This window comes from Budorcas taxicolor, chromosome 19 (assembly GCF_023091745.1).
Source record: "Budorcas taxicolor isolate Tak-1 chromosome 19, Takin1.1, whole genome shotgun sequence".
In the NCBI taxonomy this organism is placed as follows: domain Eukaryota; kingdom Metazoa; phylum Chordata; class Mammalia; order Artiodactyla; family Bovidae; genus Budorcas; species Budorcas taxicolor.
Genome location: NC_068928.1, coordinates 33,032,020 through 33,053,485, shown reverse-complemented (window position 1 = coordinate 33,053,485; position 21,466 = coordinate 33,032,020). Strand labels below are relative to the sequence as shown.

At 51.7% G+C, this 21,466-nt stretch overlaps 1 protein-coding gene and 1 long non-coding RNA gene across 4 annotated transcripts in view; one reads left to right on the top strand and one right to left on the bottom strand.

Moving 5' to 3' along the window:
* PIGL (phosphatidylinositol glycan anchor biosynthesis class L) overlaps positions 1-21,466 on the top strand; it is a 52,606-nt gene that overhangs the window by 23,650 nt on the left and 7,490 nt on the right. For 2 of the 3 annotated variants that reach the window (XR_008201068.1, XM_052658725.1), the window contains exons 3-6: positions 11,696-11,786; positions 15,040-15,107; positions 16,833-16,864; positions 18,660-18,793. Coding sequence is in view for 2 of the 3 variants with exons in the window: in XM_052658725.1 (XP_052514685.1) it covers positions 11,696-11,786; positions 15,040-15,107; positions 16,833-16,864; positions 18,660-18,793 (325 nt within the window). In the remaining variant the exon portion in view is untranslated. Of the gene's footprint in view, positions 1-11,695; positions 11,787-15,039; positions 15,108-16,832; positions 16,865-18,659; positions 18,794-20,691; positions 21,162-21,466 lie in introns of those variants that run through there. The other variant, XM_052658724.1, reaches the window with a different exon arrangement.
* On the bottom strand, positions 15,749-18,895 carry LOC128065535 (uncharacterized). The gene is made up of 3 exons (XR_008201069.1): positions 18,861-18,895; positions 17,343-17,435; positions 15,749-15,872 (listed from the first exon to the last, which is right to left on the bottom strand). It is a non-coding gene; the product is annotated as an uncharacterized LOC128065535 (long non-coding RNA).

Here is a 21,466-nt window from a genome sequence, read left to right as displayed (position 1 = left end):
CTCTTGCTTTTTCCATGATCCAGCGGATGTTGGCAATTTGATCTCTGGTTCCTCTGCCTTTTCTAAAACCAGCTTGAACACCTGGAAGTTCACAGTTCACGTATTGCTGAAGCCTGGCTTGGAGAATTTTGAGCATGACTTTACTAGTGTGTGAGATGAGCGCAATTGTGCGGTAGTCTGAGCATTCTTTGGCATTGCCTTTCTTTGGGATTGGAATGAAAACTGACCTTTTCCAGTCCCACTGCTGAGTTTTCCAAATTTGCTGGCATATTGAGTGCGGCATTTTCACAGCATCATCTTTCAGGATTTGAAATAGCTCAACTGCAATTCCATCACCTCCACTAGCTTTTTCGTAGTGATGCTTTCTAAGGTCCACTTGACTTCACATTCCAGGATGTCTGGCTCTAGGTGAGTGATCACACCATCGTGATTATCTGGGTTGTGAAGATCTTTTTTGTACAGTTCTTCTGTGTATTCTTGCCACCCTTTCTTAACATATTCTGCTTCTGTTAGGTCCATACCATTTCTGTCCTTTATCGAGCCCATCTTTGCATGAAATGTTCCCTTGGTATCTCTAATTTTCTTGAAGAGATCTCTAGTCTTTCCCATTCTGTTGTTTTCCTCTATGTCTTTGCATTGATTGCTGAGGAAGGCTTTCTATCTCTTCTTGCTATTCTTTGGAACTCTGCATTCAGATGCTTATATCTTTCCTTTTCTCCTTTGCTTTTCCCTTCTCTTCTTTTCACAGCTATTTGTAAGGCCTCCCCAGACAGCCATTTTGCTTTTTTGCATTTCTTTTCCATGGGGATGGTCTTGATCCCTGTCTCCTGTACAATGTCACGAACCTCATTCCATAGTTCATCAGGCACTCTATCAGATCTAGGCCCTTAAATCTATTTCTCACTTCCACTGTATAATCATAATGGATTTGATTTAGGTCATACCTGAATGGTCTAGTGGTTTTCCCTACTTTCTTCAATTTCAGTCTGAATTTGGCAATAAGGAGTTCATGATCTGAGCCACAGTCAGCTTCCGGTCTTGTTTTTGCTGACTGTATAGAGCTTCTCCACATCATTAACCATCGTGAAATAAATAACACCCCACGGCTGTTCACACTGGAGTGATACATAGAGTAAGAAGCTATTTAGTTACACATCAGGGTTTGCAGTGTGGGCTTCCTGTCCACCTCCAGATAAGACCTTGACCCTAGTGAGGTGAGAAACCTAGATTCTGCATTTTTTACGGACTCCCTAGATGATCGTAAAGCACAGTAATGTTTGGGAACCTCTGAGCTGCTATTTCTGAGTTGCAGCTCCGATTTCCTGAGACGGAGAAGTGGAGTGAGCAAGCCTGGATCAGGTCACCCGGGATGGGGGAAGCTTGGATCAGGTCACCTGGGAAAGGGCATTATTTGGTCTTCTTGCTTGGAACATAAGTGTAGGAGCAAGTTTTCTCATAGGAATGCAAGAGCAAGAAGGACTGAGAGTGAGGAATAAAATTCTGGAGTCTCCAGTCACTGGCATTCCTGGGGGGCATAGAGACACACCTCTATGTGTCGCCCAGAGCATGCAGTTCCCCGAGCCCGAGTACCAGTGACACAGCCTCAGCTCTGAGCTCAGCCACGTCTCACAAGACCTCAGAAGCACTGGCTGCTTCAGAAGCCATCCATGAGGAGCAGAATCTCTCACTCAGGACTCACCACTCTCAGCAGAGATGTTAATCTCTATTAAGCAACTGAACAGTGAGACTTTGTAAACACTTTACCTCACTAATTATATAAAAGTTCTCACTGAACTATTACAAAGTCAGCAATTAATCCTGTTGAGTTAGAGTAAGAATACACTGATTAGAGCCTTGTCCCATCGTTCCACCTCCCGGCCTGTCTGTTGGGGATGCCCGGGACCCCCTGCAGGCCAGTTACAGCTTTGGGGTCACTCCTGACACTTGCTTAGCTGTGCCTGGCTAGCAGCTGGTCTCACCAGGACCTTCTCGTAGCTGCTGAAACTCATAGGGAGGATGTTCGCATACCTCCCCGTAAACTTGGATGGCCACCAGGACACTGCCGTTTTGTAAATCACTGGGCCCTGTGCCCTTCATGCTCATGACCAGCATCCTTGGTGCTGGGGTGTCCACCCAGAGCCATCAGGCAGGCCACTCCCAGCCTTCCCATCCTGCCAGCCCGGTCACTGTGGACCCTCCTCAGCCTCCTCTCAGTCCTCTTCTGGCAGCCTGAGCACTCGCCTCTGCTGACCGCACCACTGCCCCCGAGGTTGCTGTGGAGGGTACCAGGGACCTCTCAGCTCCCTCCCCTGCTCAGCTCTCCAGCCATGTATCCATTTTGTCTCCATCTTTCTATCCCCACCCTCTGCGTCCAGACTTCGTCAGAGAGGTCCTCTCACTGAAACACAGGTGGAATCCTCAGAAACCTTTGAAGACCCCTGGGTCTAATCACACAGGGCATCTGCTGGTGACTGCCCTTCTCTGTGCCCCAGCACCCATCACCCTTTTCCTTCCTTGGCATCAAACACCATCCAATCCAGAGTCAGCTCAAGAGCTGACCTTTACAGGACCCTGACCACATGCCAGGGTCTAAATGTCCATCAGGTTTTACCTCGTTTCATCCTCACCACAGCTGATGACGCAGGAGTTGTTAGCGCTCCTTGAGTCCTCAGCTCTGCTCCCTGCTTCACACGTCCATCCTCTGCGGCCGGATCGCCCGGGCCTTACCTGGCTCCTCCTGCCCCCGCGGGTAGCTTGCTCTCTACCACCATGGCTGACTGGTTTGCCGCATCCTCAAACATCCTCACAGCTACACAAACCCTTCCTGGCCTCCCAAGTCCTTCAGGCCTCCCGCCTCTTTCTTCCTCCCAAACTTCTTGAAGCTCCTGGCGCTGCTCCCTCACCACCCACTGGCCTGTTCTTCTGCACCACCTGCCCCTTTTCATGGGCACTGCTGTCAGGGCCACCCATGGTCCCCCCGAGGGGTGAAATCCAGCGGCCTTTCCTTCCTCAAGCCCCACCAGCACGGTCCCGTGCACTGGTCTGCTCCGTCTCTGCCCCACCAGACTGTCCCTCCCTTCTCCCCCAACCCGACTCGAGCTAAGGTTCTGGTTCCTGCTCCCTTGAGGCTATTCCCGGAGAGCTTCTCCATGGCTACAGCTCCTTCATGAGAATTTTTTTTTTTTAATGCACTGTTTTAATTTTGACAGTCTTAAGACAAACCAAAAAAAGGAAGCCCCAGTTGACTGAGCACTCTGTAGCTGGGTACCACCAGTTTCAGTGCCCCTCCTAGCACTCTGCATTATTACACCAAGTGATGACTAAAGTCACACCTCTGACATGGGCTTCCCTGGTGGCTCAGACAGGAAAAGAATCTGCCCACAATGTGGGAGACCTGGGTTTGACCCCTGGAGAAGGGAATGGCAACTCACTCCAGTATTCTTGCCTGGAGAATTCCATGGACAGAGGAACATGGTGGGCTACAGTCCATGGGGCCCCAAAGAGTCAGACACAACTGAGCAACTAACACTTTCTGACTGTAAGGAAGGCACCAGGCAAACATGAAGTCCTCACATGTGATGCCGCTGGAGTCACCTTCAATGGCGTTTCTTCCTTGCTCCTACCATCCAGTCAGACACTAAATCTGACTAAGTCTCCCTCCATAAGTGTTCTGGGCGCCTTTCTCTCTCCCATCCCCAGGGCCTCGTCTTTGGTCTGGACCCTTGCTGAGGCCTAACTGTGCTCCACCCCCAAGTTCACCCTTCACTTTCCCAGGCTGACATCCTAAAGCAAACCCGATCCAGCCACTGCCCTGAGGAAACCTCCCCATTCCCCTCCCTGTATGATGGTCTCTACATGAGACAGGTGGTGCCCTCAGTCATGGCCCACACTCACCCCACACACCATGGCTCCACTCTTCTCTTTCTAGAACTCTAGCCCCTGTCCGGAGGCCTGTTCACCCTGACCCAGCACAGACACTGCCACCTACATGAAACTCTTTCATCCGAACTGTACAACCTTAACATTTCCTCTCTGAACCACCACAGCAACATGTTTGACTGTTTTTTGCAGTGACTTTTTGCCCTGGACTTCGTTATTTGAGCACTGGTCTGATCCTCCTGCGGTGCCTTGCAGTTCAGTGGAACCTTCAGTTAAGGTTCCCTTTCACCCTGAGATGCCCCAGGGGCTCCCTGGTTTGGCAACCTGCTTCCCACACTGGGACTCCAGGGTGTCCTAGTGGGCTGACTCCACGTCCCACCCTCTGGCTTTGCTTCTGCTCTTCTCACTTGGTTCCAGGTGCTTACTGAAGTCAGGGATGAACCCCTTCTCTGACATGGCCCTAAATTTGGCTTTTTTTAAAAAAGGAAGTGAGGCAGACATTTCAGATACCAGAGTGTCCGAAAGTCTAGGTCCTGGCCCTTCTATCTCTGTCCTGAGCAACACTGCACAGCCTCTGCTCAGGGGGGCCCTTGGGAGTCCCCTGGGGAGAGGGGAGGGGTGGGGACAGAGACCTGGGCCTCCCAGCTGAGCCCTGTGACCGCTGAAGTGAGCTGAGCGAGCAGCTCTGTTTCTCAGTTGCCACGTAAGACAGTGAATTGGCAAATTTGGGGAAAAGATCTCACAAGAACTTCACAGGATTTACACATCTTGTTGGGGTACTAACTTACGTAAAATGCGCGTCTTCCTGAGAAAGGTGAGCTACACCTCTGCCTGACAGCCCTGACCTGCAGGTCCCTTTTATGTGCCTGAGAAAGGAGGGCCAGGCGCCTCTGTGGACAAGGGTCTCTACACGTGGTCGTTGTCCACGCTCTTAAATTGCTTGCGGGGGTGGGATGGCTGGCAGCCCAGATGTTTCACAGACACCAACTGGTCTGTTTCAGTCTCTTCCTGGTTCTTGGTCCCTTCTTTCCTCCTCGCCTTTCCCTGTTTCTTTTCCTCTCTCTTGGGCTGGTCCCTGGCGATTCCCGGAGGCGACTCACCCCTGCCGCGCAGCAGCCCAGGTGACCCGCCTGCGCCCCGCCCGTCTCCGGTGGCCCTGAACTCGGGTGACCTTTGCCCGCCCGGACGACTGAGGAAGTCCTCGGTTTAGAAATGTGCCGGAGTGAGGGGTGGAGAGGGGAAGGGAGGACAAGCCACAGGCCCAAATAAGGGCGTGCACGGCGCCCCCGGGGCGCGGTGACTGTGCTCACCCCCGGGTCCCCAGGCTGGCAGGAGGGAGGAGGGGAGAGCCCACCGCGCCCCCACCCCGAGGCCACGCCTCACACAGCCGGGGGCAGTCACTACAAAGTGCAGAGCAGGTCACAGTTATTCCTGAATTTCCCGGGTCGAACGCGGAGGTCCAGGGCAGGGCTAGGTTTGGGGACTTTTCCTGCGGAATTGACGCCGTGTTCGCTCACTGCACCCCCGGGGGGGGGGGGGGCGGGGGCCGTGTCCTCTGTGTGTCCGGTCGCGTCCAGAGCGCCCATCCCAGCCCCTCGGGGGTCGCAGGGCCGCAGCCCCACGAGGTGCCCTCCCAACCCCGCCCCGGACCCTGCATCCGCGTTGGTGCCCAGTCCACGCTAGGCCCGCGGGTAAAGGTGCAGAGATCCCACGCTCTGGGAGCCCTGCCCTGCCCCGCTCTGCCCTCGCACGGAATCCAGCAAGGGTTGTCGGCCCTCAGGTGCTGGAAAGCTAGCCCCTCAAGATCGGTACATCCCTCTTCCTCCTCCCGGACGGACGCGTGGCTCAGATGCTTTTCTCGCGGTCCGGCAGCCAGCCCGCGGGACCCCGGGACCCTGGAGCCAGCCCGCAAGTCTGCACCGCCTCCCCTCCCCCTGCGACTGCCCTCCCACTCCGGGTCAGAGCCCCCACCAGGCTTTGCTTTCTGGGGAGCCCAGGCCAGGGCAGCTGGACTCTTGAACCCAGAGCCCGTTATTTGGAAGTTTTCTCACAGAAGGGCTTTGTTTCCAAAATTCAATTCCTCTTAATAGATTTCCTCTTTCACATGAGTCTCATTCTTAAGTCAGGAGCAAAACTAAAATTGAGTTGCTGGAGAGGTTTTTTTTTTCCACTTTTGTTTTAACATTCCTTTCCTTGGGTGTATTTAACTTTCTTTGCTTTGACTTTGAACATGCCCTAAAACTCTTGTGTTATCTTTAGCCTTTTTCAAAAGCCACAGTTGAGGAAGTTAAAGAAATTGTTCCCTGGTGGCAGAACTATAGAACTGCAGCGTCTTTCCCTCCGTAAATGCAGTGAAAGTGGTGTCTCTGCCTGAGTGGACTTCCACTGTTAGGCTGATTACTTCCGTAGAGTCGTTTCTAGAAAGGTCAAAGGGCACAACTGGGTAGCCAACCAGCCTTCCCGCACAGGTGCAGCCAGTAAACTGGCCCCTTCCTGTGACCCCTCCTCCACACCATGTCCTGCTTTAATTCTGCGTTTATTTGACTCCTGAGAATTAGAGGAATATATGTTGGTAGCTTGCATTTCCTGCTTTGTAAAATGCCTCTTCAAACAATCTTTCACAGGTCTTTATCATGTTTCAGTCTCCAGGCTTGCTTTGTGAATGACCTTGGAAATTCTGCCCTCATTCCTGGTTCTCCAGGGCTGGCTTCTTATCAGGAACCATCACCTCACTGATGAGATGTAGAGCACCACAGGTCTCTTAATCAAGAGTCTAGGTTCAAGGTGTGACCTACCAGACACTTCATTTCTGAGCTGAAGGGCTCTGCGAGTTGCAGTCCTCCTGCAGGGGGTGGCTGATACAACCCCTGCTTGTCCTTGTCCTCAAGTCTTCAGAGGTGCCATCTCTGCTCTACTTGGCAAAACCTGGCCAGAAACCTGTTTTCAGCCACCCTATCCCCTGTCTCATCCAGAAAGAGTTACTCGGCTTTCCATGTTAGCAGAGCTACCCAGGCACACCAGCACCGGAGGTATCTCCATATACTTTTATTAAAGTTGCAATAATAGCCGAGAAGTAGCTTGCTAATAATTGAAGGAAGTTTCTGGGACCTCTTGGTAACTTTATTACTGTTTGCCATGGGCCTGCTCACATCTAGGTTTGGGGAGAGCTGGGAGCAGCTTCAGAATCCTTGTCCACTGCTGAAGCAAACCCACCACGTGGTTCACACATACCTCAGGTTGGGTATGGCAAGTGCAGATGTCCCTTAAATATGAAGCCTGACTACTCTTAGGACTTGGCCTCTGTTCTTCTATTGAAACAGCAGGGAAGGGGGCCCCCACAACACTTCAAAGAACCACACACCCTGAGGACACGACAGAAACTAATTAGAACCAAATAGATCCAAAATGGCCAACCCCTCGACTTCCACTAGACCTTGAGCCTCAGTATTCATTCGTTATTGTAACACATCAGCAAACTAAGTGACACACCCACAGGCACCATGACAGTTCCCAGGCCAACCATAAAGGTCAAAAAATGGACAGTGGCCCCATTCCTGCAGATCCCCACCCCTTCCCCGAAATAGCTGGAACACTCCTCGCACTCAGTAGCTCATGAAATTACCCACCCCTGTTGACAACCCCTACCGTGTGCCACTCTGGGCTTCTAAGATGGCCCACATTCTGTCTGGGGTGTGTGTTTCTCTCTAAATGAATCCATTTCTTACCTATCACTTTGTCTCTCACTGAATTCTTTCTGTGATGAGACATCAAGAACCTGATCTTCAATAAGCCCTGAGACCAGGGGTAGTGGTCTCAGTTAAAAGACCGTGAGTTCAAGTCCCAATTGGACCTGCACTGTTTCACTCTTACTGCTGAATGACATCCATGTGATTTCCCAGGAGAAGAGCTGGTTACCAAGATGAAATGGGGCTTCTGACAACACACATGTTCCACTGCAGCCCCACTCAGCCAGCCTCTAGTGCCTCTCACTCCACATGTAACTCATTCCCTTCCAACCAACTCTCTCTAGCTGTAGAAAAATGTAAATGACTGGCCTTTTCCAGCTTCCCTGGTGGCTCAGACAGTAAAGAATCTACCTGCAATGCAGGAGACTTGGGTTTGATCCCTGGGTTGGGAAGATCCCCTTGAGAAGGAACCAGCAACTAACTCCAGTATTCTTTGCCTGGAGAATTCCATGGACAGAGGAGCCTGGCAGGCTACAGTCTGTGGGGTCACAAACAGCCAGACGTGACTGAGTGACTTCCACTTTCATGAGTCATAAGGAAGTAGGTATAAAACACCTGAGATTTTTCGGAGGCATGGAGCTCTGATTAGAGTTGTCCCTGTTCGTCTTTCCCTCCAGCCTATGAAGTACACTGCTCTTTCTCTCTCTGTGATGCTGTTCCTGGTGAGTTAACCCACTTTCCACTTCCTCCTCTTAACACTGCTCCTCACAGGGAGATCTGCTAGGTTCTCCTTGCTTTATCTCTGACTCCCAAGTGACATCTCTAGGATTTTATCCCAAGGGAATATTGAGAGATTCATATGAAGTGTATGAATCTCACATCATATAACGATGCTAGTTACAACTTTTTTCAGTAATAAAAATTGGAAACAACCTACATAATCAGTAAAATAGAGGCTTTACAGAATGATGGCATATCTAAATCAAGATCTGGTTATGCAGCAGATGCCAGAAAACCCACAGTGACTACAACAGCTGTAATAGGAGAGGCATTGGCTAGGGCTCAGGTGGAGGGCCAGGGCACCTTCCTTTTGGCAACTTTACTCTGCCTCACTTTCAGACCTAAGTTACTTCATGCATCTCGATGGCAGCTTCAGTTCCAGTCCTCCTCCCTGACCCCAGCCAGCAAAACGCAGGACAGCACCAAGAAAAATAGGGCAAAGGCCTTTTCACCAACACTCCCTTAAGGAGGGGCCGGATGGCTGACTCACACTTGTGTTCACACCTCTGCTGGCATGTTTATCTAAGGCGGGATTGTTAATCCATCAGAGAAGAAAGGAACTATTGCAAAAGTTACTACTTGGACCCAAGCCTTGAGTTGATTAGGGCTGAACTTTAGGCAAAAGTCTTCCCTGGTGGCTCAGATGGTAAAGAATCTGCCTGCAATGCAGGAGACCCAGGTTCTATCCCTGGGTCAGGAAGATCCCATGGAGATAGGAATGGCTATCCACTCTGGTATTCTTCCCTGGAGAATTCCATGAACAAAGGAGCCTGGCAGGCTACAGCTGATGGGGTCGAAAAGAGTCGGCACCACTGAGTGACTAACACTTTCACTCGTAGGCAAAAGACAACTCATGTTGCGGATCTCACAGGCGTCACTTTTTCTACAGTTAACTATATTTTAATAAAATACAAAATTTTATATTTTCCTGCCTTGAGGGGAAGTGGTCCCCTAGGGATGCCTTGCTCCCCCTGCAATTCAATTTTTTCTTTTTTTTTTTTACTTATTTGGCTGCACCATGTCTTAGTTGCAGCATGTGGGATCTTTAGTTGTGGCATGTGGGATCTAGGTCCCCAACCAGGGATCCAACCCAGACCCACTGTCTTGGGAGCAAGAAGTCTTAGCCACTAGACCAACAGGGAAGTCCCCTTTTTTCCTTTTCGCCTCTAATCTGTTTTTATAAATTTTACTATCTTTTAAAGCTCTTATTTGTATGTTTCAACCTCTAAAGGCAGGTGTAGCTGCCTTTGGCTCAGTCAACCAATCAAGCACTTTAATGCAGCACCTGGCATGAGAAGACCCTCCTCCAGGGGATCTTCCAGACCCAGGGATCAAACCTGCATCTGTTGTGTTCTGTCCTGGCAGGTGGGTTCTTTACTACTAGTGCTACCTGGGAAGCTCATCCAAGACCCCTACTCTTTCCTAAAAACTACCATCCACCGTCAGCATTTCAACCTCACTCAAAAATTGCGTATGACACAAAGTCCTAGACATCAGGGCTCTCAGGTCACCAGTGTGGCCCAGGTCTTCCCAGCTCTACGGATGACGCAGCACAGGCCCTGAGCACCTGGTGAGCAGGGAACTGGAACTCGTGTGTTCTGTCATCCGACCTGGCATCACGATGCTCCCTGATGACACTGGGCCACTCTGATTATAGGCAGAGCTCAAGCAGAGCTGCTGGGGTGGAGCTGCCCACCAGCCACTGCCCTGTCTCTCTCCCCTGAGCCTGGACTCCTGCTTGCCCAGCAGTGACCTCCATGACCTCCCTGCTGCCCTCTGTACCTGGGCAGCTAGTGACGACTGCATTCCCAGAAGGGCAGACTGCTGCTACCCTTGAAGGTTTAGGCTCAAGTCTGGGGCATAGTTGAGAACAAGTATCCATTGGGCACTTGCTTTGAGTGCTGCCAGATACCTGGACCGACGGCAACCATCCTTCCTGCCTCCCTTGCCAATCCACTGACTTCTCAGTAGGTCTGACCAATAGTTGGCCATAAAGGGAGACTGGAAGGTCTCCCCGCTCCTCACAGCACCTCTGTCAGCAGCTGAATGTTTTCCGGGCCTCCAGCTGCTGGCCTCGTAGTTCCTGCCATTAACCACTCCCATTCCTAGGCTCTGATGTCTCCCTAGAGGCGACAGTGGCTTCTGGCCTTGCCAACCTCTGATCATCTCCTTGTTCCCTGGTTTCCAAAATGACGCCTTGGTGCATTTATGCAGGCCTCCCAGTCAGGGGGACGTGTGTAGTTGTTCTCACTCCTGGGTATTCCTGGGTATTTTCTGAATTCCCTGGAAAATTCCTAAATCTCTTCCTGCTCGAGCTCAGCAGGTCATGTTCTCCATCCCATGTTCAGCTCGCTCCCCAGGAATGAGGCTTAACGAATTTCGTCCTAGTCCCTGCCTCTCCCTTCCTCTCCGTCCAGTCCCTGCCGCCAGCCAAGCTGTCCGTCCTATAGAGGCAGAAGCATTAGAGGGCCCCTGGGGGAATGATGGGCAGGATGGTGCTTTCAAAGTCACCCTGGCAGGAGGCTCCCCGGCGTGTGAAAGAGGCAGCCAAGGAAGCACAGAAAGTCGCTGTGTTGTTCTGCCCTGAGATTCGTGTTTTTTTCCTCCTAAAAAACCTTCAGCACTTCTCCTTTGACCATAGTCCTAAATGAGTCTGATAATGGCCTGTGTCCATGGAGAGGTGACATCTACCTCCTGGTGGGAATCGGGGGGCCCTGTCCTCCCAGCATAGGTGGGTGGCACCCAGGACCTGAGGCGGCAGAGATGGCCATCTAGTTATAAGACTATGAATAATGTCTTCACACTGGAGTCAGACCATGGCCTTGGCCTCATATCAGCAGGTGGTGGTGATAGTGGACAGAAACAAGGCCTGGAGTGGCCTGCAGAGACCCCTACCCCTGGGGGAACCTCCCCGGGGCTGAAACTTCTCCCCTCTAAGTCAGAAAACCTGCATCAAACCCAACCCTAATGGCCCTGCAACACGCAGGCCACTCACCTGCATCGTCCAGGCTCCTTCACAGCTGAGGTTAAACGAGTACTGAGGTTAACTGAGTTGCTTTTACCAAAGTACTGAGTACTTTTACCAACAAGCCATTCCCCTGACTTTTACCAAGACACATTGGAGCTCTGCCCCATGTCTCAGCTCTTGGGGACCACACCTGTCCCCCAGCTTGTGGACAGATCTGCTTCCCTCTCAACCGCCCAGCCATGACATGAGCCAAGATCCCCTGAGCGTGCTGTGTTTGGTCTGTACGTCCTCAGCACCCCACACACGCACACACCTACCAGAGCTGAGAGGAGAGCCTGCACCCCGTTAGAAACGGTTTCCAACGTGCGCTTCTTCCTTCCAGGGATTTCCCAGATGACCCAGACGTGCACTGGGACCCAGAGCGGGCAGGTGATGTCCTCCTCCAGCATGTAGAGGCCAACGGCATCAAGCTGGTAAGGGTATATGCCCTCCTCTCCAGCAGAGACCTGGCCCATCTCTCTGCACCTTTCCTGCGTAACCACAGAGCTCACGGGGAAGCAGAGATTTTCCCAGACTGTGGCCTCTTCACCTGTGCCCCCACCTCCGTGCTGCCCTCTGAAAACCCAGGTCTGCATGAGCCTATGCCTCGATGCGCTGGCACAGAACAAGCATTTTCATGTTAGGATGTCACTGTAACTCTGGGGGTAAGTGTTGTCCTAATGGTCACCTTCATCGAGGAAACTGAGGTTCCCAGAGGCTCAGAAGCTGCCCAAGGTTGGCAAGCATGAAGCTAGGGGTTTGAGCCTCCATTTTTCCCTCCAGAAAATGCGAGGATAAATCCACAGCCCCTGTGGGGAGAACATTCCTGGTTAGAGCTCCAGTGGGCATTCGATTCACCTGCAGGGGCAGACGGCTCAGGACACCCACCTTGACGCTCAGGCCTCACCAGCCTGCATCCTGCCAGCAGTCCATCTTAAGGTGCCAGGAATGTCTAAAATAAGAGTAACCCTTCATGAGTTCATATCTAAATCCTACCATTTAAAGCCCCAGCCATTGGCTTTTAAGTTTTGATTAATCCCTGTTAGAAGGTGAACCCCACTGGCAGGCTTTTTATCAGCGATGCATCCTCTGAGTGAACTGAATTATTAGGCCATTGTTAAGAGCAGATTTTCATGGATTAGTCAGACTGCCTTTGTGCTCTAATGACATAAATACAACGGGCACCTAGCCAGCTGGCTGTGAACCACACGGAGGTGTAGGTGCAGAGGGGCCGCTGGCCCCACCAGGGATCTGCATTGGCTTTGCACTTTGTTCTGGCTGAACGAATGGTCACCAACAGCTGCAGGCCCACCCCTCCTGGATGTGTCTTTCTTCAGGGTCTGAGTTGATAGCGGGCCTGGCTCCTCTTGCCCTGCTTTTCCCAGACCACACTCAGACCCTCTCAGGGCTCCACAGCCTGGTGGTGGACAGAGCTGGTCCTCAGGGCCGGCTGGGGCACAGGGCGAGGTCTGTGAGGTGTGCTGCAGTGACGCTTGGTACCCTGTCTTCCTGGGCAGAGGCATGCCCACGGCTAGTCTCCAGACTCTCTACTCCCTGGCTTTGGTTCGTAGGAACAACTGGTCTTCAGTCACTCCTGCTTGTGGGATAAACTCCCATCTTTGTGAACTTGGCCACCTCTGACCAGCCCTCCCATAGGTGCCACTGGCTGGTGAATAGGGCTGGACCTCACTGAGGGGCCGAGTTTGTGTTTAGACCACATCACAGCCGCAGCTCTGAACATCCAGGGAGGAGGTCAGGGCACAGACACAGAAGAATCTCCCAAGTTTGTTTCCCTGAAAACTGACTTGTGGTCCAGGCCCAGCTAAGGCCACCTTCTCCCAAAAGCCCTCCGTGACTTCTTCAGCCCTCTCTGGGACAGTATTTGCTCTGTGTCTTGCCCCGGTGACAGGTGTTGCTGTTTATCCTTCACAGACCATGTCCTGTGAGCCAATGTCTTAGAGAAGTGAAAGCAGCCTATTGTTTACTAGGGTCTGGGGAAGACTTCATTTGAACAAAGGTTTCTGCAGTTTAGGGGGGAAGGTGGACAGACGCCATTGCTGCCAGGTCTAATCTGCACGAGACCAGCGGATGGAGACAGTTCAGCTCAGCCTTCCTCAGCAGGAAGACGGGGGGCTTGTTTATCCCACAGGAAGGTGTGGGATAAACAGGAAACAAGACCTTGGAGAATTTTAAGTGATGGGGATGAACTGCAGTGGCTCCAAGCCCCCAGACCAGGGAGTGTGCCCCGGCTGGCCTGAGACAACCACGTCCCAGAGTCACCTCAGCGAGGGCAGTGGACACTCGGCCTGGGCTGCTGTCCAGGTCCTACACGTTCCCACGGGCTTCATTTGACCTTCACCTGACCCAGAGAGAAAGGAGGGAGGCCTCACTCTCCCGACCTCACAGATGAGAAAACCAAGACACTGAAGATGAAATCGCTCCCAGTAGCGACGGTCTATGATATGCCCAAAGGTTAGGGTAACTAGGTCAGAGCTGAGAGTGAACTTAGGCACTCCAGGCTTGGCTCCACAGAAGGATGGGATCAGAACGGGGTACCTGGGTTCTAGGGTGAAGTGTTATTTTTTTTTTAAACACACTATAGTTTCCAGAGCAATTTTAGGTTCACAGTAGAATTGGGCGGAAAGTATACGCGTACCCCTGGCCCCACAACGACCTGTTACAGTGAATCTACACTAATATGACATCATCACCCCAGGTTCACGCTAGGCTTCACTCCTGGTGCTGTATGTCCCCTGGGTGTTAACAAATGTATGACACGCATCCATCATAATGGGATCTCTTTGTAAGCCTTTTTTAAAAAAATTTCCCACTGTGGAGAATTTCAAGCATGCAGAATTAGAGCAAAGGGCATAATGAAACTCATGTTCCCATCATTCAGCCTCATTAATTATTAACTCGAGGTCAACAGCGTTTTTCTTTAAATGTTGGCTCACCTGCCCCTGCTCCTCCGTCATCCTACTCTCTTGGCTGCCTGGTCCCCTCTTTCCATCCCCTTCAACCAGACACACCTGCGCCTTTCTCTGAGTCCTGTCTTCTTTCCTACATCTTTTTTTTTTTTTTTTAACTTATTCCAGCTATTCTTTTACATTTATTATTATTATTACTCAAATTATTCTTTGGATTTTTTAACTCATCTGTGCAGAAATGAATCTGGAGCCTAGGCTAGGCTTATAGTTGGAGAAGCAGATGCTGGTCTGAGAATGTGGACGCAGAGGCAGCCTACGAGGAGCCACGGGCTTCTGTGAGCCCCAGGGCACAGTGGACACTGTCCCCTAGCGCTTTCATGCCCTCAACACAGCACCAGGAAGAGGGACCAAATAATCAGACAGTGTCGACATGAACAAAGGTCACGCAGCAGCCAGTCGGGAAACCAAACGTGCTGATAAGCGGCCAGGCAGATAAGAAACACAGACATGCCGAACCCAGGTTTCTCTCGTGGCCCAGTTCCACTCTGCTCTGCTGTCCAGGAGCAAGAGCATAGTCAAACCCACAGCCACAGGGCTGAACAGCGGTCACACACCACCGACCCACTCCCAAGTCAGTTCTGATTCACTCAGAACACGAACAGGTTCAGGGTTCTGGGTCCTCCTGTCTGTCCCAGGCGGTGTGGACAGAGGCGGGAGAGACTATTCAGACAGTCTGGAGTGAAGCTCTGTGTCTCTTCAGGTGGTGACCTTCGATGAGGGGGGCGTGAGCGGGCACAGCAACCATGTGGCTCTGAATGCAGCTGTGAGGTACGATGGTGCGCTAGTTCCCTGGACGGCTGGGGTGGTCGGTCTCCTCATCACTCTCCACCCCATGGGTCATCTCACCTCGTCCTCCCAGGAGCAGGCACCCTCAAGTCCTAGAGTTATGACCTTGCCTCCTAATAGCTGAGTCTCTCTGTCCCCATATGCAGCCAAATGCAGGAACTGACTGGATTCCTCCCTCTGCTTTGGCCTAAGGAAACGTTACAGCCAGACTTCACCTCCTTGTAGCTCACGGGCAGGTCTGAGGGCTGGGATCCATGAATGGGCATCCTCCTGATTTCAGATCTTTCTTTGGAGAAGGAGGATGTGCACGTCATTTGAAATCTCACCTGTTCTTTGCAGTCACTGCATTTTACTGACATGCATCTGCATTTAGGGCTTCCCTGGCAGCTCAGTGGTAAAGAACCTGCCTGCTGATGCAGGAGAGGTGGAGTCAATCCTTGTGTCGGGAAGATCCCTTGGAAGAGGAGATGGCAACCCGCTCCGGTGTTCTTGCCTGGGAAATCCCGTGGACAGAGGAACCTGGCGGGCTACAGCCACTGGGGTTGCAATGAGTCAGACAAGACTGAGCAACTAACAACCACGACCACGCAACTAAAAACCATGACCACCACCTGCATTTAACTGGTTTAAAAAAAGAACCCTCACAGATCTTGATGGACTTCTCTGGGGTGATACAAACCTGTAGCTTATGTCCTGATCTCTTGAGCCTGCTCCTCTTGGGCCCACAAGCAGCTTGCTGGACCCAGCCTAGGGAAGGGAGAAGGCAGCTTGAGGTCAAGGACTGACTCTACATCCCTCTTCTGAACGTATCCGTTCTCTTCAGGGCTTGAAGCTGTGTCTCCAGGGCACCTCTCTCCCGCCCTTAGATCTGCCTCTTCTTTCCTTGGAGTTCATCCCCAGGGCTCCACCCAGAGTGCAGGATGAGCTGCCTCTGAGCTCAGCATTTTCTATTTCTCAGGCTCTGTAAGTCAGGCTAACTTCTTGTCTTTAATCCCTGCTCCTGAGAACCCCTACCCCATGAGTCTATATGTCTGTGTGTTGGGGTGTGAGGGAAGGGGACTCTTTGCCCCATTGCTCACCTGTCAGCTTTCAAAACAACAAGGAGTTCGTTTTCATACTGCTCACCCCTTCTCTTAGGATAAATGCTTTTTCTCACCACACTGCACAGCATGTGGGATCTTAGTTCCCTGACTAGGGATTGAACCTGCGCCCTCTGCAGTGGAAGCACCAAGTCTTAACCACTGGACCCCCAGGGAAGTCCCCTCACACCTCCTCTTAGGGCAGTGAGCACAGAATGGCCTCTACTGCTAAAAGGTGTGTGCAAGGGGAGAGGACTGTCAGGGAAGAAACACCAATTAACACTTTACATATTTTCCCACCACACTCACATCACAATCTCATAAAAGAGAAAAACTCTGAAGAGTCCATTGTTGTTACTGTCATCTCTGATGGGCACAGCTTGGACCAGGGCACCTCATAAGCCACTGGTCATCTCCAGATTGGCTGACCTTGGATGAGGGCCCCACCCTAGCCCCTTCAGCTGTAGCCAGAGCTATGGAGTTCAAGGAATCTCTGTGGTGACTTATGCTCAAGAACCTGCCTGGAAACCTACGTGGAGGGACCCCAGGGTCGGGCAGGCCTGGCCGACAGCCCCTCCCGTTAACTGTAGAGGGTTCTCACTCACACTCTCTCCGTTTCCTCTGCCAGGACCCTGCACACAGAAGGGAAGTTACCTAAAGGTAAGGCCGTGCCCTGTGGCAACAGGTTGCTGCTACTGTCCCTCTAGGGTGAGAGTGCTAAATATACAGAGAGCTGCCCTTGGCCCAGTGGTGGGAGTGGGGCGGACAGGGAGGCAGAGCCACACTGTCCTGGCTTAGCTCACTGTGCCTGTCACAGTGGGGTCCCCAGGCCTGACGGTCAAGTTGTATCCACTGAGAAGTATCCTCTGAGTGTGAGGGAGGAGGGGGTGTCATCAGGGCTCTCTAGAAAAACAGACCAGCAGGAGATGCAGATAGACAGATGTGCTGCTGTATATATTATACACATATGGATGTTTACATAGCATCACTGACTCAGTGGACCTGAGTCTGAGCAAATGCCAGGAGAAGGGAAGGACAGGTGAGCCTGGCTTGCTGCGGTCCATGGGGTCACAAAGTGTTGGGCATGACTTAGTGACAGAACAACAACAATAATATATTAAAAGGAATTGGCTCACACGATTATGGAGGCCGAGAAATCAAGGATCCGCCACCTGCAAGCTGGAGGCCTAGGAGAGCCAGGGCATTCTTCAATCTGTCTGAGTCCAAAGGCCTGAGAACAGGGAGCCGATAGGGTCAGTCTTAGTCTTGGGCAGACGACCAGGGTCCAGCTCTGCAGTCGGACAGAAGGGGACACATTCTCCCTCCCTCCAGCTTCTGCTCTGCTTGGGCCCTCCCTCGATGGACTGGACGAGACCTACCCAGGCCTTCTGCTTTCCCCAGTCGTCCAGTTCAGATGTGAAACCCACAGACACACCCAGAAACAATGTTGACCAAGAACCTGGGACCCATATGGGCTGACACAGGAAGCTAACCACCTCTGTGGGTCTTGCCCCTCGCCTGCCCAGCTTTCTCCCTGGCCAGCTCTATCCCACCTCTAGTGTCCTTTCAGGATGTCCATCCAAGCTCACATCTATCCCCCAGGTAACTGACCAGGCTGTAGGTGACTGCTGGGTGCTGGACAGGTCTGAAACACTTCCTAACTCACAGGAAGGCATCTGACCGCCCTCACCTCCCTGAGCCAGTTTCTGTCTGGACATGCACCCCTCACGGGAGAGCCCTGGGGATGGAATGATGGACCCCCAGGCAGCATGCCCTCTCTGGGTGGGCTTCTGGCTGGTGAAGCTGCAGGGGCTCAGGAACATAGCTCTGGTGTGTTTGCTCAACCCTGTGAAGACAGCCCCGGTGGCGCTAGTGGGAAAGAACCCACCTGCCGATGCAAGAGACAGAAGAGACCTGGGTCGGGAAGATCCCCTGACGAAGGGAATGGCAACCCACTCCAGTATTCTTGCCTGGAGAACCCCATGGACAGCGGAGCCTGGCGTGTACTCATGAAGAGTCGGGCACGACTGAGCAACTAAGTGCATGGCACGTAGGAGACAGGCAGGTCCCACGCTCAAATGACCAACAACCCATCATACAGACGAGAAACTTGAGGCTCACTGAGGTGAAGGGACCTCCCCAAGCCCGTGAGTTCTCCAGTGACGAGCAGGAGCCAGGCCTCCAGCCTACTAAGACAGAAAATCTGCCTGTACCACTCCCCTCTTGGGTCTGACCCTGGCCTCCAGCAGCCAGCCTCTCCCTGCTGCCACAGAGCAAACAGAGGGTGGCCTCCAGGTGTTCTGGGCCCTTTCACCCTCTTATCTGTGAGAACAATGAGCAAAGAGCAGCTCTGATGCTGCCCTGCCCTGAGCTCCAAAGGCAGGGCATGCGTGTGGGGAGCTCAGGAAAACCAGCCTGGAGCTGCAAGTCTCTCTGCCCTCCCCCGCCCCCGCAGGGTGCTCGGTGCTCACGCTCCAGTCTGTGAACCTGCTGCGCAAATACCTCTGTCTGCTGGACCTACCCTGCTCCCTGCTGCTCGCCCGCGACGCCCTCTTCGTGCTCACCCAACTCGAGGCAGCCCAGGCACAGGTGAGGACCACCCCTCGGCCCCACACCGCTCCCCCCGCCCCATCTCAGGTCCCCCAAAGCCCCTCACCCAAGGCCTTCCAAGTGGTTCTGTCCCCAGGGCGGGCCCACAGCCAGACCCTGGGAGCCGTAGACCTTCAGGGACTTGCACCTTGTCTTCTGAGTATAGAAATAGCACAAGCTGGAAAAAAAAAGTAACAATATAGCCTCAGTGTGGAAAGTCTGGGAGTAGTTACATAAAAGCAAGTCGAAAATAAAAATCATTCATCAAAACTACCTGCAACCCCACCCTGTACAGGTAATCACTCAAATACAAGAGTATTGACATGTATGTAAATGGGGTGACACGGAGCCTGCTGTTTGAAACCTACTTTAACATCATGACCGTCTTCTCTGATATCCTTACATGTTCAAATCTTAATGGCTGCCTGTGTTCCCTCACACGGACATGCCATAAAACAGTTCACAAACCCCTGAAGGTTGGACATTTTGATTTATAGGTTTTTTACTGTTGTACGTGGACCAGGCTTCCAGCTTGAGTCTTAAGAACTCAGACCTGTCAGGAGCCTCAGTAAAGACCAGTGGGCAGCCCACTGTCTGCCTGTTGAGGAGTCAGGCCAGGAGAGGCCCTCTTGGTGGGAAAGTGGTGGTTGGTGAGGCGGCGGGGTCTGAGAAGCACTGGGCTAGGGATGAGGCTGCCCAGGAGTTCTAGCCCTTAACCCTTTGCATTCTTGCCATGGAAGTGGAAAAGGTCAAGGGCTAGAACTCATGTGGAACTCTGAGAGTAATTTTTTTTAATGTTTTAATTGGAGGATAATTGCTTTACCATGTATTGTTTCTTCTGATCAATACCATAAATCAGCTATATGTCTACACATGTCCCCTCCCTCTTGAACTTCCCTCACACCTCCCACCCCATCCCACCCCTCTAGGCCATCACAGAGCACCAGACTGAGCTCCCATTATCTGTTTTACAGATGGTAATATATATGTTCCAATGGTACTCTGAGAAAGATTTTTATTTAAAAATTGTGGTTGTAATTCCTGTTGAAACCACAGTATGTAATATTTTTGCCTGAATATAGTGATGGTTCTCATTATCAGCTTCAAGCTTGCAGTCATCACGGTATTTACATCTCTAAAGCCATGGATATTCGAACAATGAATATAAAATGAGTTTTTTATGTAAATGTTTGCAATGACACTCACTTAGATTATAAGCATTAGTTATGGTCCTTACAGAAAAACAGGAACTGTATTTATAGGGTATATCTAGTTAAATCAGTTGTTATGATCTATTCTATTTAGAAACTGAGCTACATTAGTTCTGAATAATAGGATAACATTCCCCCACCAGATGGCAAAGAGACTCTGTACCTATGGGTACCATTTCCTTTCTTCTTCTCAGAGTGGCTGTTATTTACCCAGCCTAACTGATTCAGAGGAGTCTGGGCAGAAAACAGCCCTGCACGAGTCATATACATGGGGTAACAGGGCCAAAGGATGAAGAATATAGGCGGGGCAAAGGAGTGAAGAATGTAGGCTCAAGTCAACCTGAGGGCTCTGGGTTCTAATCTCAGCTTTACTACCTACTTGCTATTTGAGATGGATGAGTTTCCTCATCTGTTTAAAAAAAAAAAAGCAACAGTAAAGCCCTTTGCTCACAGGGTTGTTAACTGAGATTGTGCTCAGCTGCATCAGCACCAGCTGCTCTTGTCATGGGGATGTCAGGAGATGGAGGGGCGGGGCGGGAAGCAGCCACTAGAGGCCAGTCCAGGGGATTTCGAAGGTCACAGGGGAAGCCAGGTCCGGCTGCGGCTCAGAATGCACAGGTGGGAGCCGGCAGATGGAAACAGCAGAGCCAGGCACCAGCTCCAGAACCACTCCTCTCGTCCCCCCAGAGAGCCATGTCCCGCCACCGCAGCCAGCTGCTCTGGTTCCGCCGCTTCTATGTGCTGTTCTCCCGCTACATGAGGATTAACTCTCTGAACTTTCTCTGAGCCAGAACGGGCTCTCGGATCCAAGAAACCAAGGGAAAGACAGCCAGGGAGCCCAGGGCCTGTCTGGAGCAGGCTTGTCTCCCCGAGTCAAGGACATCCCAGCGTCAGCCAGAGTTCCAAGGCCCTCTCCTCCAAACTGCCCGGCCTCTAATAAAATGGGGGCTGTGCAGACCCAACAGGCTGCCAGACCTGAGCGTCTTCCTGTGGGCGACAAAACCACAGCCACCAAACACAAACCAAGCCAAGAACAACGACAGCTACCTTGCTAGCTTCTCGAGTTCTTGTGTGGAACAGTTCACACAATGGCACAGTGTCTGTGAACTCCCTAACAGACCTGCAATTATTATAAATAAATGTAAAGGTCTCTGGAATCCCGTCCTATGTCATGTATTTTCATGTTTTTTCCAAGGCAGGCTCACCCCCCATACACACACAGAACAGTCTATACTGAATTTGTTCAACCATAATTCCATGGATTTATCTTTGTGGACTACACATCAGATTCAAATCTAGGGAAAACGCCTCCTCAAGGGGACCTCCCAGGTGGTGCAGCGGCTAAGACTCCGTGCTCCCAATGCAGGGGACACAAGAAGAGCAAGATGCTACCAGACCGAAAAAAAAAAAAAAGCAAGTTGCAAAACAAAACATACAGAATCTAGTGGTAAAGAATTTGCCT